At 48.3% G+C, this 17,305-nt stretch overlaps 1 protein-coding gene across 1 annotated transcript; it reads right to left on the bottom strand.

Moving 5' to 3' along the window:
* Positions 1-582: 582 nt before the first annotated feature.
* WDR73 (WD repeat domain 73) lies at positions 583-16,645 on the bottom strand. The gene is made up of 9 exons (XM_004763694.3): positions 16,504-16,645; positions 15,916-15,983; positions 15,504-15,592; positions 14,025-14,113; positions 13,306-13,370; positions 6,677-6,841; positions 6,010-6,369; positions 4,268-4,560; positions 583-3,944 (listed from the first exon to the last, which is right to left on the bottom strand). Exons 1-8 carry the CDS (start codon positions 16,542-16,544, stop codon positions 4,325-4,327), a joined length of 1,113 nt encoding a protein of 370 aa, XP_004763751.1. The 5' UTR covers positions 16,545-16,645; the 3' UTR covers positions 583-3,944; positions 4,268-4,324.
* Positions 16,646-17,305: the final 660 nt, after the last annotated feature.

The raw sequence follows: 17,305 nt of genomic DNA, 5'->3' as shown, positions 1-17,305 counted from the left end.
ACAGCTGTGTTCAGCCGTGGCGAAGGCTGCTGGCAGCTCCTGCAGGAGACCCGCATCACCAGGACTGCAGACAGGAAGAACTGACCCGTCCCAGCCGGTCCTGGCTCCCCCTCTTCCATCCACCTTCCCTTTCCAGCTGCCTGCTCAGCAGTCTGTTCTCACCAGTCCTCTGGCTGATCCTGACGTGCGTGGGAGTTTGAGAACCGCTGATTGAGGAAAACTTTTACAGTTTTATGGGCCTACAATCTACCTTTTTATATCTATAGGAAGACAGTTTTGGTTTTTTTTTAAGATTTTATTTATTTATTGGACAGAGATCACAAGTAGGCAGAGAGGCAGACAGAGGGAGAGGGGAAAGCAGGCTCCCCGTTGAGCAGAGAGCCTGATGCGGGCTCGATCCCAGGACCCTGAGATCATGACCTGAGCCGAAGGCAGAGGCTTTAACCCATGGAGCCACCCAGGCGCCCCTATGTGAGGACAGTTTTAATATACACAAATTTCCCAGAAACTTGGCTACTATATAATACTAGGGGAAAGTGTACATTCTTTTGTTCAGAATGTTCCAAAGTGTTTTTTTTTTAAGCGCATTTAAATAAATGCTACCCTGACATGGGGCTCAAACTCATGACCCCAAGATCCAGTCACATGCTCTACCAACCGCACCAGGCAGGCACCCCTCACCCGTTCAGAAAAACCATGTCATCAACTCTCTGGTGTGTCACAAATATAGCACACAGCACAAGGGTCTGATTACATCCCTATGGATGTGTGAACTTTCGTGTATGGAAATACATACTCTTTTGTATTTATACTGGTTTTGAAATTATTTGTAAGAAATCTTTTTTCCCTGTACAATTTTGTTTCAGGATAGTAAAGGGGTGTTCACATAAGGCTGACGGTATTGAGGTCCACTGTCTTGGATTAGTAACTGAGCTTGAGCGAGTGTGTGTGTGCGTGTGTGTGTGTCTATGAGCACACAGTTTCTGGGCCACATTTTGGTATTATATTAGGAATTGACTAGTTTCCCAGATTTTTTAAAATGAAAATGTCTCTAGTTGGGACACCTGGGTGACTTAGTTAAGCCTCTGACTTTGGTTCAGGGTCCTGGGATAGAGCCCTGCATCAAGCTCTGCGCTCATTGGGGAGTCTGAGTTTCCCTCTCCATCTGCCCCTCTCCTACTCATGCTCTTTCTTTCTCAAATAAGTAAAACCTTAAAAACAACAACAAAAGCAGAAAGAAAATGTCTCTAGCAATGGGAATTGCTGTTCTTTAAAGAAGTTTGAAAAAAAGTGTACCCACAAAATTGCCCCACCCCCAACATCCTTTTTGGAGCTGCTCCTTCAGATTTTTCTTTCTTAAGTATTGGAGAACTCAGATTTTCTACTAAAAAGTAGTTTACAGTTTTTAAGAAAATTAACTGTCTTTAGCCTTTCAAATTAACATATAACTTTACGCATTGTTCTCTTATAATCTTCATTTTTTCCCCCTTTTTCTCGCTTAATTCGTAGAGGTTTAGACGTGGTGCCTATCAGTCTGTTCTCAGATCTGTCCCCTCTGCTTGGTACTGCAGGTGCAGACTCTGGCTCACTGTGCCTCCTGGGCTCCCCTGCTGGCAAGCCAGGGGACTTCTTCTGTCTCTGGACTTCTGCAGTCTCCAAATGTGTCCTCTGCAGTCCCAGCCCCTGCTCCAGGGTCCCAGCCCCCGCCATCAGGATTGCTGTGCTCCCTTTCCCGCTGGGAGGCCCCACTGCTCAGCTCTTGTCACACCCCACCCCTTTGTCCCTCTGGGTAACTTCCTGCTGCTCTTTTCTCTCCTGGGCCCCACCTCCCCCTGCATCCTCTTCCAGATGCCCCAAAACTGAATTCCTGCAACTGAATTACTCGGCGTGGGTCCAGTCTTTCTGGCTAGACCTTGACTGATAGGGATTTTATCACTATTTTTCAGCAAAGCAGCTTTTGAATTCGTCCATCAGCTCTACTATTTTCTAAATGACTCATTTCTGCTTTTACTTGGTGGATAATATAGCTTAGCCAGCAGTATGCTGTATTATTTGCCAATTTCTGTCGAGTAAGTATTTCCATCATGGCCAATTTCAACCGTCAGTGTGACGTCACTAATAGCTCAGAAGAGATCTACAGGATCAGCTCTCATGGGGGAATGGAGGGGGGGCGGTGGTGGGGAGAAAGTACAGAAGGAAGACTTCAGAAGATGGTAAAAATGACATCTTGAAACTGAATATTTTAAATTAAGCTTCTCCAGTACATAACACTCCCTCAGCTTCATTGTTAAATTAAAAAATCATTTCATTTGAAAATTTCTTAGGTTTTTCTCACTTCAAAATAATTCCTAAGTGCTTTGTATTAACTTGAGCCCCTGCCCCAAATTCTTACATGGAAACCCTAACCCCCAAAGTGACAGTATTTGGAGACACAGCCTTTTAAGAGGTAAGTAAGGTTAAATGAGGTCATGAGGGTGAGGCCCTAATCTGAAAGGGCTGGTGTCCTTGTAAGAGGAACAGAGACCAGACCACTCTCTTCAAGGACACAAACGGGCCCCGTGTGCACACAGCGATGGTGGCTCTTAGAAGCCAGGAGACGAGGCCTCAGAAAGAAACGTGTTGGCCCTTGGATCTTAGACTTCCAGCCTCCAGGACTGTGAGCAGAGAGTGCCTGTTGCGTGAGCCCACAATCTGTGATGTTCCATTAGGGCGGCCCGAGCTGATGAATACAAGTGTGCCCACTGGTTTGGCCAGCAAACCAGAGCCCATGAAGGTCACAGAGCTTGTCTGGGGTGACAAAAAAGTTTTGGAATTAGAAATAGTGATGGTTGTGCAACATGGTGAATGTAGTTAATTCTACAGAATGAATACTTAAAAATGAAGAAGACTGGCAAATTGTGACATATATTTTACCATACTCTTTTTAAAAATTAGTAATATATAACCAAATAGAAACCTTCAATGGGTGAATTGTATACTGCATGTATTATATGTAGGGTAAGTGAATTATATCTCAACAAAATTCTTTTTTAAGAACTCAGAGCCCAAAATGAGTAATCAAGTAATTTCAAAAGCTAACTTGCTGAAAATTCCTTAAAAGATGTGCCAGTGAGAAATTCTATTAACAGGAATACACTTTAATATTTGCTACCAAAAAGAAATGTCCCTTGGGTCAATTCCTCTGGGAGGCTGGGGGCAGGCATGGGAAAGCACCACCCGGGCCAGGTGTGTCCCAGTGCAAACCACCTGAAGAGTGGGGGGAGGTCCGGTCTCTGCCACAAGGCGTATTGGTGAGAATGCCCATCTCCTCATCCCGGCTGTTCTCATCTTTAGAAATCTTTGCCTCTGAATGTTTAACTACACAAGGAGTCCTAATTTCACACATCCAAGACGTACAGACGAAAACTACAAGTAATGATTTTTCATTGATCAGACCAGCAAAGGCAGCCACTAGAGTCACTTGGCTGGGGAGGGCAGAGAAAGACACCCATCACTGCTGCCTTCACAAACCGCACGGCCCCCAGGCAGGGCACACCAACAGGATTTACAGAACCTAAAAATGCGCACATCCTCTGCCTCAGCAATTTTCACTTTAGAAATTTATCCTACAGGCTTTTGTCCATGGGTACAAACGCTGTTCACACTATTTATAAGTGAAAGATTAGAAAATTTTAACAGCCATTTAACAGGAGACTGGACATACAAATTCAGGCTCGACTGGACATGGCTGCCATGTACTGCTGGGAGCAGGAACCACACTGCTGCTTCCTGCCCCCTGAGCTGGGTCATCAGGGCCCCTCCATCAGCTGTCCAAAGCACTGTTCGACAATCTGGCAACTTGGTAGATAAAAAAGCACATCATCTTGTTTTAATTGTTATTTCCTTCATTCCTACTGGAGTTGACTTCTTTTTTCATTTTTATTGGCCCTTGTACATTTTGAGTTCTGTAAAAAAAATTCACAAAACACATTTATAACATTTGTTGGTTTTTTTCAATCTTCACTCTGATATTGTGAATACAGACAGGGATAAACACTGTCATTCTACACTTGGTGGGAAATGGGGCTCCCGGATCTAACAGGAGCTACCAAATATTTATTGTTGCTAGGCATCCTGTGTTTTAATCTATCACTTCTAATTTTCCCAACAAGCCAGAGAAGAGGTAGCTCTTACTATTCCTATTTTACCAATAAAGAACCTGAGGGTAGGAGAAGCTGGCTGACTTGCCCAAGGCCACTTGACTGGTAACAGGGACCTAAGTCAGTACCTTGGCTCTACAGCAGCTCCTCCTCTTCTTCCAGGCCTGGGTAGGAAGATGCCAGAGTCAGTGGGCCGCGCGGGTGTCCACCCAGTCCCACACGTGCAGGGAGGCATCGCTCGCTGCTGATAACAGAGTCCGTGACTTGTGGGGGTGCCACGTGTGGGTAGTGACCAGTGGAGCAGTGTCTGTCTGATTGTCCTCCAGGAAGATGTGACCTCTGTGAGTGAAGAGAGGTTCTACTTGTCTCCCCGCTCCATCCCAAGATGTGGCATCATAGACCTGGACTGTCCCATCAAAACCTAAGGAAGAACGAGAAGAGAGGATTGACACTGAAAAGTAATTTTTTTAAAAAAGATTTTGTTTATTTATCTGACAGAGAGAGACACAATGAGAGAGGGAGCACAAGCAAGGGGATGGGAGAGGGAGAAGCAGGCTTTCTGCTGAGCAGGGAGCCTAAAGCAGGGCTAGATACCAGGACCTTGGGATCATGACCTGAGCTAAAGGCAGACGCTTAATGACTGAGCCACCCAGGCAGCCCTGAAAAGTAATTTTTATTGTTTATTATTTAAGTTACCTCTCTGCCCAATATGGGGCTTGAACTCACAACCCTGAGATCAAGACTTCACACTCTGAGCCAGCCAGGTATCCCTAATTTTTAAGAGTTTGCTCTCTGGCACCAAAATAGGTTATAGGATGAGAAATCAAATAGTAACAAGATGCTTATGGCCAGGATGCCCAGCTAGCTAAGTCAGTAGAGCATCTGATTCTTGATCTTGAGGTCATGAATTTGAGCCCCACATTGGGTGGCAACTACTTAAAAAAGAAAAAGATACATAAGGCCAGCTGAAGGGGGCGTAAGCTATGCCCCTAATGTCAGGCGGTGACGGTATACTTCTTTTGTTCATCTGTGAAGTGTCAGGCCCGAGGCTGACCCTGGACAAGCGTTCTTTTAATCCTCACCACTGCATGAAACAGGTACTATTATTCTCCCTAGGAAACTGAGGCTTAAGAGACCCTTTCAAACCTTCTCCACTTGCTTCAAAGCCTAATCCCTCTGCATCCAGATCCCTCTGGGCAGATGGCCTTGCCTCCGGCTTGATGGCAGAAACAGAAGCCTTTACAGAGGAGAGCCCACATGTCCCATGACCTAGCTATACCCACACGCACTCCATCCTGCTGTCTTCTTGCTACCAAAGAGACAGTTCCTCCACCAAGCCTGGTTCTTTCCTTCTGCCCTTTTTGGATCCTGCCATTATCAACGATCTTTTCTTGGTCTCTCAATTATTCTTTCAACCTCTCCCCTTCCTTCCCATGGACTCTTAGATACCCTCATTATTAGACACCCTCATTCAGCTAGAAACTGCCAGGCCAGACGCAGGAGCCTGCTGACCTAGCAGCTTGCTGGAATTCGAGAAGCAAGCAGCCCAAGAAGCACTTCTGTGATCCTCTCACCTCTAGCTGGTCCAGCCCCACGACTGTCCTAGTGCCTCACTGTCTGCACGCCTCTTGACCAACCTCAGCACCGAATTCCTGCTCAGGTAGGAAAGGTCTGATACCCATGTGAAAGTTGAGTAGCTAGAACGGGGAAGGGCCTGCCCTGGAAGAACCTGGACTATTGGTCTGGAGCTTCTCTGGAAGCAACTGTCACTTCTGGAGCCAAGTTTATTATAGGGCTGCAGTCTCCTTCCCGAGCACTGTATGGTCCCCTGGGAGGTAAGTGACAGACAGCAAATACTGCTCAGCGGTACCTGAAATGGCCAAGCAGTTGTCCAGGCCTGGAGCCCAAGTCACTCGCAGCAGCTCTGGGTCAGGGCTGGGTGCAGACACCGAGCACTGGGCGGAGCTCACAGGATGGCTGAGATCCCGGGGATCAAAGAGACAGAGCTGCCCGTTTGAGCCAAGGCTGGCAATGCTCGGCCCAGGGCCCCGGCCCCCAACTTCGGCACACCACCTCCCTCCAGCAGCCCCAGCCCCGGGGCTGATGGTCTCTGACGGCGCCCACTTCTGGCGGATGTCAACAAGCCCCAGGCGGCCTGAGGCACAGCTGAAGGCAAAAGTGTCTGCAGCCAGGACCTGTAGGCTGCTTAGCTCCTCACTGTCACTGACTCCTGGAAGACAGAGGGTCACAGAGAAAAGCTGCTAGAATCACAGGAATCTGACCGGTCACACGCCCCTTCCTCTGGAAGCTTCCCACCAACCCCCGGCACCTCACCACGCTCCACCCAGCTGGGATGGCACTGGTCCCTGGGACTGGCTCCTCCAGCCCCAGAACCATAGCCCCTTGAGACCAGGGTCTGCCTCGAGTCCAGCTGGTTCCCCCAGCAGCTGGCAAGGTGGCTGAACTCAGTTCTTCATGTGGCTGAGGAGGATGGGAGTGAGCAGGAGATGCCGGCAAGGGGTGAAGAGAAGCGGTACCTGAGGTGTACGTGGTCTTCTGGGATTCCAGGTCCACGACCTTCAGACTGCGGAGCCTCACCCCGTGGAGGACTCCGGGTGCCATCGAAGAGAAGATGGCCACCCTGGGCCAGAGACCGCCCTCCTTCTCCGGCACAGCGATGGTGCTGACTGCTTGAATGACATCTGGGGGAAAGCACAAGAGGCTAAAATCCGGGGTGCCGATGAAGGCCTGAAATATTACAAGGTGAAGGCCAGCCAGCAGCCTTTCCTTGTACATTTAGGTCAAGGAAGAAAGGGGGCTGACAGCTGGCAAGAGAGGATGTGAGACATAAATGCCCTGGATTACGTTCACATTTCTAAAACTGAAACTGTCAGTAGCACTTTAATTCCTTCATAATTTGTCTTATAAACAGTTTTGCAAACAGGAGCTAATGAATCACAGCGGCCAAGAGCAGTCTGGCTTTTTATAGTTTTACAAAGAACACATAAAGATAGAAAAAAGCAAAGAATGCACTGAGGATGTCACTGACACCTTAAGTGAAAATAACAGGTACAGAGTTCACGAACTAATAGTATTTCTTCAAACACATGTTCCATGGCCTCAAGCGACCTGCAGACGACAAGCAAGAGAAGGTCACGAGGCCGATGTCTCCAAATGGAGACTGGGCGGGGGGGTTCCATGGCACTGTTGCATCAGGCAGGAGCAAGGACGCATGTGTCTGCTCAGCCTGCTTGGTTCTCGCCCCTGTGTTCTGGAGGCTTCTCTTGGTGGCAGCCGTTTAGAGCAGAGCTCAGAACAGAACAAGTCATTTGCTGCACAAACTACTTTACAGGAGATGCATATTTCCATTTTGTATTTTCTGGCTCCAAGAAAGGCTCATTATTTGGTCACCACTTCTCTGAAGAAAAGGGACACCTAGCTATTTTTCTGGTTCTAAAGCACAGGTGAAAGTCAGGATGAGGAAGGAAGAGACGAGAAGGAATACTAGCACAGCTTGGCAAGCAGGCACAAGGCAAGGAGTCCCTTGAAATGGTTCCCATCCAAGGAGGGCACAGGGCACATGTCTGGGCGGGGCTAGAATGCAGAATGCCCTTGGGTGCTCCTCCGAAGACCCACAGACTCTCAGTGCCCTTGATCCGGACTTGCTGAACTCAACTGCTCCTTCAACGTGGGCTGTGGAGTTTTGGAGCAGACATGACAGCTGAGCTTGGGATCCGAGTCTGGGGAGTGCCGGCAAGGCTGTGAGTCAAACCCGCCCCTCCTGGGCAGCACATGAGCAGCTCCCTCTTCCCTTTCCACGCACTCTAAGGAGCTTGGACAGACTCCACGAGACCTACTGCTCTGAGCCAGGGCACGGGTCTCAGATACGATCCGTCCTCTGACAGGGGAAAGGAGGAGGCCAAGGAAAAGCCTTCAAAGACCTATTTCAAAGATGCAGTGGAAAATTTCAGAGCCTCCTGAAGGTCTCCTCGTCCTCCTCCCTCTAGCCTGTGGCAAAACGCCCTCCTCCAGGGAATCCATACCACATTTAGCAAACCAGCCTCAAATGGAAAATGGAAACGACTAGGAAATCAAAGCAAAAGACACAGCGAGGCACCTCTAAGAACCTGGCCATAAAAGAAGGTTGTGTCTGAGGATTCACCAATACAGAACAGGTCATAGGCACACTCCCTATGGAACCGGAACAGTGCCCACACCTGCAGGAGTGAGCAAATGCCTTAACACAACTAAGGGACGGTGGTGTCCTTGAGAGAGGGGGCTGTCCGGCCATGGAGGCAAAGAAAACACTGGGGCCTGTCCAGGGCAGAGGGAGCCAAACCAGACTGAGCATTGAACTTCAAAGTGGCTACAGCAGGTGACATTCAGCTGAGACCTTCAGATATGTATTTGTCTAACTCAAAGGCTTCCACAGCCCCAGTGAGGAGAGAAAAGGCCTCAGATGCTACTCCAGGGGCCTGGATGGCACAAGGCCTGGGCAGTACTGACTTCACAAGCTTTATACTTTGTGCTGAAGACTGCGTGTGAAAACACAATTTGGAAACCTCTGAGCTGATTCCTCTTGTTATGGTTTTGTTTATCACGCAGTCTTCGGTGAGGTCAGGTCTTCTATAGGCAAAGAATTAAAGATCTAGAATAGTCTAATTTCAGGGATACTTATTTTTTCATTTATGAACGAATAAAACTGTATTCCGGTCTATACAGTAGTCTTATGAGTCTGGTGAGTGTGTCTGCCTCTATAAACACATTCGTTTAGAATGTGCTGACAAAATCAGGCTTTCAAGACATCAAAGCTGTGGGTCAGCACCTGGATTTTGGAAAATTCTGGCTTCTGGAAAACCAGCTGGCCGACCTTCCCTAGGCTCTGCACTATTATCTAGGGAAAGAGAACTCCTTTTTTGTTTTTTGTTTTTTTTTTGGTGAAAGATTATTTATTTATTTGACACAGAGAGAGAGAGAACACAAGTAGGCAGAGAGGCAGGGGGAAGCAGGCTCCCTGCTGAGCAGAGAGCCCAATGCAGGGCTCGATCCCAGGACCCTGAGATCCTTACCTGAGCCGAAGGCAGAGGCTTAACCCACTGAGCCACCCAGGCGCCCCGGAAAGAGAACTCTTGATCGGATTTGCTACTCCCATAGGAGTGCCAAAGCAAGCCCCACTGGGCCATTAGCTCCCCTGGGCCTAGGGCTAGAGATTCTGTGCGGCACCTGGTACCCCAGGCACCGTCAGGACAAAAGGCAGCACAGAAGGCAGCTCCGGGTGCCTCCACAGGGCTAGTGAGACTCCCCTCCCTCTCATCTTTAAATAACTACTGTCGCATACAGCCTATTTTCAGGCAAAGATAAAAAACTACAAGTTACTGGCCTAAGGACAGACATGAAGATCAATGGAAGAGAACTGAGAGTCCAGAAATAAATCCTTACATTTATGGTTAAGCAACCATCTTTCAACAAAAGCAGCAAGGCAAATCAATGGAGAAAGATAAGGCTATTTGACAAATGGCGCTGAGACAATTGGATATTTACAGGCAAAAAGGTGACTTCACACTGTACACAAAGGGGAACTCTAACACAGGCTTAAATGCTGACATGAAAACAATAAAACTGGGGGGGAAATAAAACAATGCATAGAGGAAAAAAATCTGTGGGTTAGGTAAAGATTTCTTAAATATGACACCAAGAGTACAGTTCTTAAGAGAAAACTCTGACAAATCAGACCTCCCCAAAATGTAGAACTTTTATGCTTCAGAAGACACTATTAAGAAAACGAAAAGACAAGTAACAGACTGGGTGAAAATATTAGCAAAACATATACAGGATTAAACACAGAGCTACCCTATGACCCAGCAATCGCACTACTGGGTATTTATCCCAAAGATACTAATGTAGTGATCCGAAGGGGCACCTGCACCCCAATGTTTGTAGCAGCAATGTCCACAATAGCCAAACTATGGAAAGAGCCCAGATGTCCATGGACAGATGAATGGATAAAGATGTTGTGTGTATATATATATACAATGGACTATTACACAGCCATCAGAAAAATGAAATCTTAACATTTCCCATGACATGGATAGAACTAGAGGGTATTGTGCTAAGTGAAATAAGTCAACCAGAGAAAGACAATTATCAGATGATTTCACTCATATGTGGAATTTAAGAAACAAAATAGAGGATCATAGGGGAAGGGAGGGAGGGAAAAATAAAACAAGATGAAATCAAAGAGAGAGATAAACTTGACTCTTGACTTTAGGAAACAAACTGAGGGTTGCTGGTGGGGAGCTGGGTGGGGGGAAGGGGTAACTGGGGGCATTGAGGAGGGCACGTGATGTAACGCGCACTGGTGTTACATGCAAATGATGAATCACCAAACTCGACCTCTGAAACTAGTAATACATTATGTGTTTGTTAACTGAATTTAAAAATAAAATAAAATTTAAAAAACACATATAGGACAAATCTAGAATGTATGGAGGACTCTTAAAGATGAAAAAGTCAATCAAAAAATGGGCAAAATATGTGCTCAAATATGAGCACCAAGAAAAAAGGAGCATCTAGGTTTCTGCCTGCTGTTGTAATCCCCAGAGCCTTCCCCATTGCCTGACACATGAGAAGCTCACAGCGAGTATCTTTGAATGAATGAGATGTTAACTACTGCTACAAATCATAGTAAGAACAATTTTTTCTTTTTTTAATGTAGGCTCCACACCCAATGTGGGGCTCAAACTCACGTCCCCCAGATCAAGTGTCCCATGCTCTACCCAGCAGCCAGCCCATAAATGTGTTCCCTATTATTGACAGATCTGCCTCCAGGGACCAGCTCCAAGCGAAATGGAGGCACAGACCCCGCTGCTGCTCAGTAAATACCCTACCACCTTTTCTTCAGAGCCCCTACACCTGCACTGAGATCAATGATTATTATTTAAGTATAGTTACCACCAGATGTGGTTCCGAGCAAACCCTAACGTCAGACCAGACCCAAGGCCAGGTCAGGCTACTGTCTTCATGTCTTTCAACAACTCAGCCTCTCTGGGATGGTCTGTTCTCAGACTCCTCAGAATTTAATGAGATCAGTCACGGAAAGTCCTTGGTACAGTGCCTGGAGGAGTATGCTTATTAATGTTACTGTTACCTTGTGCAGATTATTGATTAATCTGAACAAGTATCTAGTAAATGTACAGTGAATCCAGAGTATCAAAGGGCCCAGGATGGCATACTGTCTTCAGCCTGTGAGGGCGTGGGAAAAAATAACAAAACTCTCTCACGAAGATATGCATAGGCATTTCCCTGAAGAAGACCTATGAATGGCTAATGAGCACAGGGAAAGATGCTCTAATATTATTAGTCATTAAAAAGATGGACATGAGGGTGCCTGGGTGGCTCAGTGGGTTGAGCCGCTGCCTTCGGCTCAGGTCATGATCTCAGGGTCCTGGGATCGAGTCCCACATCGGGTTCTCTGCTCAGCAGGGAGCCTGCTTCCCTCTCTCTCTCTCTGCCTGCCTCTCTGCCTGTCTACTTGTGATCTCTCTCTGTGAAATAAATAAATAAAATCTTTAAAAAAAAAAAAAAAAAGATGGACATGAAAGGCACAAAGAGAAAAAAATTTCACTGTCACTAGGATGCTTTAACAAATGTTGATGAGGATATGGGAAAACAGAATACCTCATACACGGTTGGTGGGAACGTAAATAATGAAGCCATTCTGGAAAAAAGTTTGGAAATGTCTTTAAAAAAATCAAACATAAATTTACCACATTATCCAGTGATTTCACTCCTAAGTGTCTGTCCAAGGGAAATGAAAACATGTCCTCACTGAGACTTGTACACGGTAACAGCCAACAGCTGGTGGACAGATAGGCAAGTGCAGCACACACACGCAGTGGAATATTACTCAGCCAAAAAAAAAAAAAAAAGGAACTAGAGCTGCATGCTGGGTCCCTGCCTTTCGTCCTAACTGTGCCTGGGGAACCAGATATCCGCCCGTGGTACAACAGGGCAGACCTCAAAGTGTGACACTGAGTGGAAGAAGCCACATACAAGAGACCACACATCGTATGATAGGAAATGTTCAGAAGAGGCAAATCTATTACAGAGGCAGAAAGTAGATTAGTGGGGCAGGGTGTGGGAATGGGGAGTAACAGGAAGTGGCAAAACAGATCTCACTCGGGTCATGAAAATGTTCTAAAACTGACTTGTAGTGATGGTTGCACAATTAATTAAATGTACCAGAATAACTGAATTGTATGCTTAAAATGTGTGAACTTCAATACAATTTTAAGAAAATAAACAATCATAACTGCAAGTCAATGATACAAAGTGGACGCTATAGCATTAGACAAGTGACAAAGAGGACACAACAAAGGAAAGCCCTGAGTCTGTGATCTTGCAAAAGCACAAGAACCACCTTTCTGGATCAGCACATCCTGGGGAGAAGCCAGCAGCTACCAGCCAGGCTCTGGGAAGTAGCCAAGGGAGGCCACGCAGGGACCAGGGGCGGAGCATCACACAGGCAAAAAGGCAGTCCCAAGAACAGTGGCCTGTGCCTCCAAGGCACAATTCTATTCTGGCCAAGAATGCTCTAACTAGAGGAGGGATGGAAGGGGCTGGATCAGGGCTGCCTGCTCTTGATGCCTGCCTGGCAGGGGAACCTGCACACCCACTGCTGGAGGGAGGGCCATTCTGCTCCCCTCCCAAAGGGAACAGGATTAACACTTCCGGCTCCTCTTCCTGTTCCCATTAGGGAGTAGAGTGACTTCATGAGGAGGGAGACTGGTAGGCTGTGCCTCTTGCTCCCTCATTATTTTCCATCCCTGTGACCTCCTTGCCACCACCACCTCCTCCTTCTCCCAGAGGTGAGCTCACCTGAGTGGCCCCAGCTCTGCCCTTGACTCTGCCCTGGCCTGGGGAGAGGCACGGAGTACGCCAGGTGCTCAGCCTAGGACTGGGGAGGGGAACTGAACCCCTGAAGCAAGTTACAGGAAGCTCCATTGGGGAGCTTTGCCCACTCATCTTTGCCCACGTTGAATTAGATACTGCATTTTAATTCCCACCTGGCTCTGCGACTCCTTCTTAACTGGCCTAGCTTAGGAGCCGCGGTGTACAGGTATCAGGCTTTCCCACAACCCAGCCCCGCCAAGTCAGATTCACTCACCACTGTCCTCTGCGACCTGCCACACATGCAGGTAAGAACCTGGAAGACCAGTGGTTACCAGCAACCTATTCATAACAGACAGAAGGATTAGTCCAGCGAGTGGGGAGCTCACCCACATACCCGCCAGCCTTTTCCCTTCCCAGCCTGCTCAGCTTGGGGTCCCTACACTCCCCATCCCAGGAAAGCTTACTGCACGGAGAGATCATCAAGACCAGTCACCCTCATTTCACACACGAGGAGCAGCTTCCTGCACTTGAGGGACAGACCCTGAGCTCATGGAGGGCCGTGGGACTGAGCCAAGGCATCCCCAGGGCATGACGTATCCGAGAGGACACGAGCATGGAGCCTGAACACACAACCCTAACCCAGAAACTCTCCATCTCCACCAGCTGGGACGATTAGTCCCAACTCCCCACCACCAGTTCTTTGAGAAACTAAGGGCATCCTCCTACTCTGTATTCCTTGGGACAACTCCAGCGACCTGCGGGTTACGTTAGTTCAAAGTTCTGTGGTCTGGAAGGGACCATCAAGCTACCAATGTTTTGTTGTGTTTTTTTTAATATTCCAAAGCCGTGTGTGTGTGTGTGTGTGTGTGTGCCCGCGCGCGCCTGCATGCTAAGTGGGTAGGGGTCAAGGCGGATCTAAAGAGGCAGGACACCCCTGACAGCTCCAGCCACTCCACCCTCAATGGAAGGTCAGGGTCACAGAGTTGACCATACCTGGTGTCTGGCACGTGCTTCAGCTCAAAGACAGACGCGTCTGAAAACCCTCCGTGGCACACCTTGAAATCTCTTTCTGGGCATAAGCCCTAAAATACAAAGGGGTGGAGCATCAGAGAGCCTGCTTTCCAAAGACATGCCTCCGATGAGCTCCGGGTCAGACGCTGGCACGAAGCCCCCCGCTGGCAACAGATGTTTCTCCCCGCTGGGCCTCGGTGTGCTGCTACCAGTAAATGTTGGTCTCAGCTGCCTTGACACAGCTTTCCTGGCTTCCTGCACATCTAAAACCCTTCTCCCAACCTTTCCCTGGGCCCTTTCACTACAGCACAAGTGTCATACTCCAGGCCTTCTTAAAGGAGTCACTGAAGCTTCATAGCTTCATCCAAGACAGCTGGAATGTATCAGTCAACTACCCTATCCCCATTCCTCCCAGCTCCCACTGAAAGTCAGGTGGGTTCTTCTAGCAATAAAAATGTAGCAGCCACCAGTTATCCAGTGTTCACTGCATCGGGCTCTGTGTTCAGGGCTTGATCTACTTTATCACATTGAATTCTTTTAACGGTCCTGTCCTGTACGTACTGTAATGACCCCTATTCTAAAATGACAAAAGCACAGGAAATTTCAGCAACTTTTCTAAAGTCACACAGGGATTATGTTGTGGATCTGACAGACCCAAGTCTGTCTAACCAAAGTTCATGCTCTTAGCCACTAGACTCCACTCTCTCCATGGGAGGGAATGGAAGCAGAAGGAAAGGAGGTAGCCACAAGAAAAAAGAGGAAAAGCCAGCGGTGAGAGGTAGGAGGTAAATAAGGTGTCTCTTCAAGGCTCAGTCTGGGTGAGTGAGCTCCTGGCTCAAGCCTCAGTGGTGGGGACTGGGAAAGGTCAAGAGCACTAGGCAGGAAATTCCCCCCAGGGCCACAGAGGCCAAACTGTCCTCAAATGAGTGTGAGTGATTTTACAGCAACCTCACACAGCTACTCACTCTTTTTTTCTTCACACATTCTCTTCTCTTGGCTTCTGAAACACTGCCCTTTTCTGAGACTCCTACTTCAAAGACTCTTTCTTCTTAGTACTTGTGGATTCCTCTTCCTCTAACCATTCCTGAGGTTTGCTCCTAACGCATCATCTTCTTTTACTCCTTATACACGACACTGTCATCCTAGGTGACGTTAACCATTCTAAGGGTTTCAGCCACCCTCTACACGCCAATGACTCCCTAAATCTATTTTTTTTAAATCTATTTTTGATAAAGTAAAACTGACCCCTTCTTCTAGGAGCCCTCTGTAAACCTCAGACATCCTGTAGCACTTATCTCTGTGCATCCCTGCCTCCCTGTGACACAAGCAGGCAGGACCAGGGCTTGTCCCTCTCTCTGTCTAGTATCCAGGATGGCACCTAGTAGGCAGAGAAACTCTCTAAAGGTTTAATAAATGAGTAAAAAGTAGACGCATATATTCAGTGTTCATATTTCAAGTTACCTGGTTTTCTTTTACAGAAAGTCTCAGAGGTAGTATGAGATGAAGAATCTCATTTTTTTTCAGGCTTTCATAGCCAGCAACGAAGACTCCTGGAAAAAGAAGCAGAAGTAGCTGTGCCAAACTTCTAGAAAGATCTTGGACTGCAGCTGTGTCCAGAAATTTCACCCAAACCTCCAAAGCAAAGATAAATTCCTCCACTACTGGTATGCAGCCTTGTATTGGCGAATGGAAGGGATCTAGATCGTACTAAGGGAATGTGAAGTGCCCACGGGGCGGAAATTGCTACAAGACCAAGAGGAGGCCTCAGACTCCCAGAAGTGTGGCTTGGGTCCCTGCCGGCTGAGCTAGCATTAAGGGGTCCAGCCTGAGGAGTAAGAGTCCATCTCCTTCAGAGCCAGGCAGGGCAGATCACCTTTGTCACCAATCCATTCGAGGACTCGAGTGGCTCCTGAAAGGTCGAATGCATGGAAATCTTGGTACCTGCATGATAAAGACACAATGTCACACAGTGCATAGCACTACAGCTGTTAAAACTCTGAGACAGCAGCATGGTTCGGTCGGTGGGGGCCCAGACTCTGGCGCAAAGCAGACCTGGGAGCAGGTCTAGTTGCACATCATAGCCCCCGTGTGACTGGGACCAGGCCGGTCACAGCTATCCCCGAGCCTCGGTCCTCATCTGTAAAACGCAACTCCCAGAGATCCCGGGCTTCCCAAGGCTGATGTGAGGGATCATTGAGACCTTTCGCTCAAAGTCTCATTCAGGCTGGCGCAAAGTAACGGGTCACCTAGGAGATTATCATCTTCCACGACCACCGCTCTTCCTGGCACCACACACAGGCCACGCACACTGGGAGGTGCCTCTTCCCGGATGCTGGACCCCGCCTCAGGACCAGGCCCGCCCAGCCCACACCGGGGTTCCCTGCGCGCTCCACCCGGCGCCCGTCCGCCCGCCGCGCCGGCTCCAGACCCAGAGCCCACGTCCCAGGCCCACAAGATTTACAAGCGCAAGGATTCCACCAGCCAGTCCTCCGCGGACTCCATGGCAACGCCGCTTCCGGTACCCCACTTCCGCCGCCTCACTTCCGCCTCTGGGAACCTTCCTCGGCAGGCGCGGCCCTCTCGCGAGGAGTGGGCGCGGCCGGCTCTGGCTGGGAGGCGTGGTCCCAGGCCAGGGGGCGGGGCCGTGAGGAGACTGAGCGCCTTCACCAGCGCGCAGTGCGCTCGCCGGGCTGGGTCCGGGATACTCCTGGCAAAAACTCCGGGGAAAATGACGTAAAATCAGGGGTTCCCAGGATGTCAGTTCTGGGCGGGGCATCGGGGGCCAAATACCCGCCCGTTTCATCAGCGAATATTTGCAGATCAGAGGGTCAAGCCCAGATAAAATACAGGATGCTTGGTTAAATTCAAATTTTAGGTAAACTAACGAATAATTTTTTCGGGTATGTCCGTGCAATACTTAGGACATCTCATACGAAAAACCTATTCATTGTTTATGTGAATGAGAATTTAACTGAGTGTCCTGTATTTTTACTTGCTAAATCTGGCAACCCTACCCAAGGCCAGAGAAGAGAGTAAGCAGACAGCGAGGTCTGGATCCTAGCCCGGCTCACTCCCTTGTATGCCCTGGGCACTCCCCTCAAAGCTTGGCATAGGGATGAAATGGAATAGGGTAAGCAAAACCTCATCTTGTAGTGGAGGGCAGCTCTCTCGTCCAGGCGAGGAAACAGGAGAGACTTCCTGTGCCAGAAGGTGGCAGAGGTGAGAGTAAGAACCCAGGCGTATCCAGCAGGCGCTGAGTACCT

This window comes from Mustela putorius, unplaced genomic scaffold (assembly GCF_011764305.1).
Source record: "Mustela putorius furo isolate JIRA1106 unplaced genomic scaffold, ASM1176430v1.1 tig00003875_pilon_pilon_pilon, whole genome shotgun sequence".
NCBI classification, from domain to species: domain Eukaryota; kingdom Metazoa; phylum Chordata; class Mammalia; order Carnivora; family Mustelidae; genus Mustela; species Mustela putorius.
Note: the sequence above shows the minus strand (reverse complement) of the source record. Positions and strands in the feature narration are given on the sequence as shown.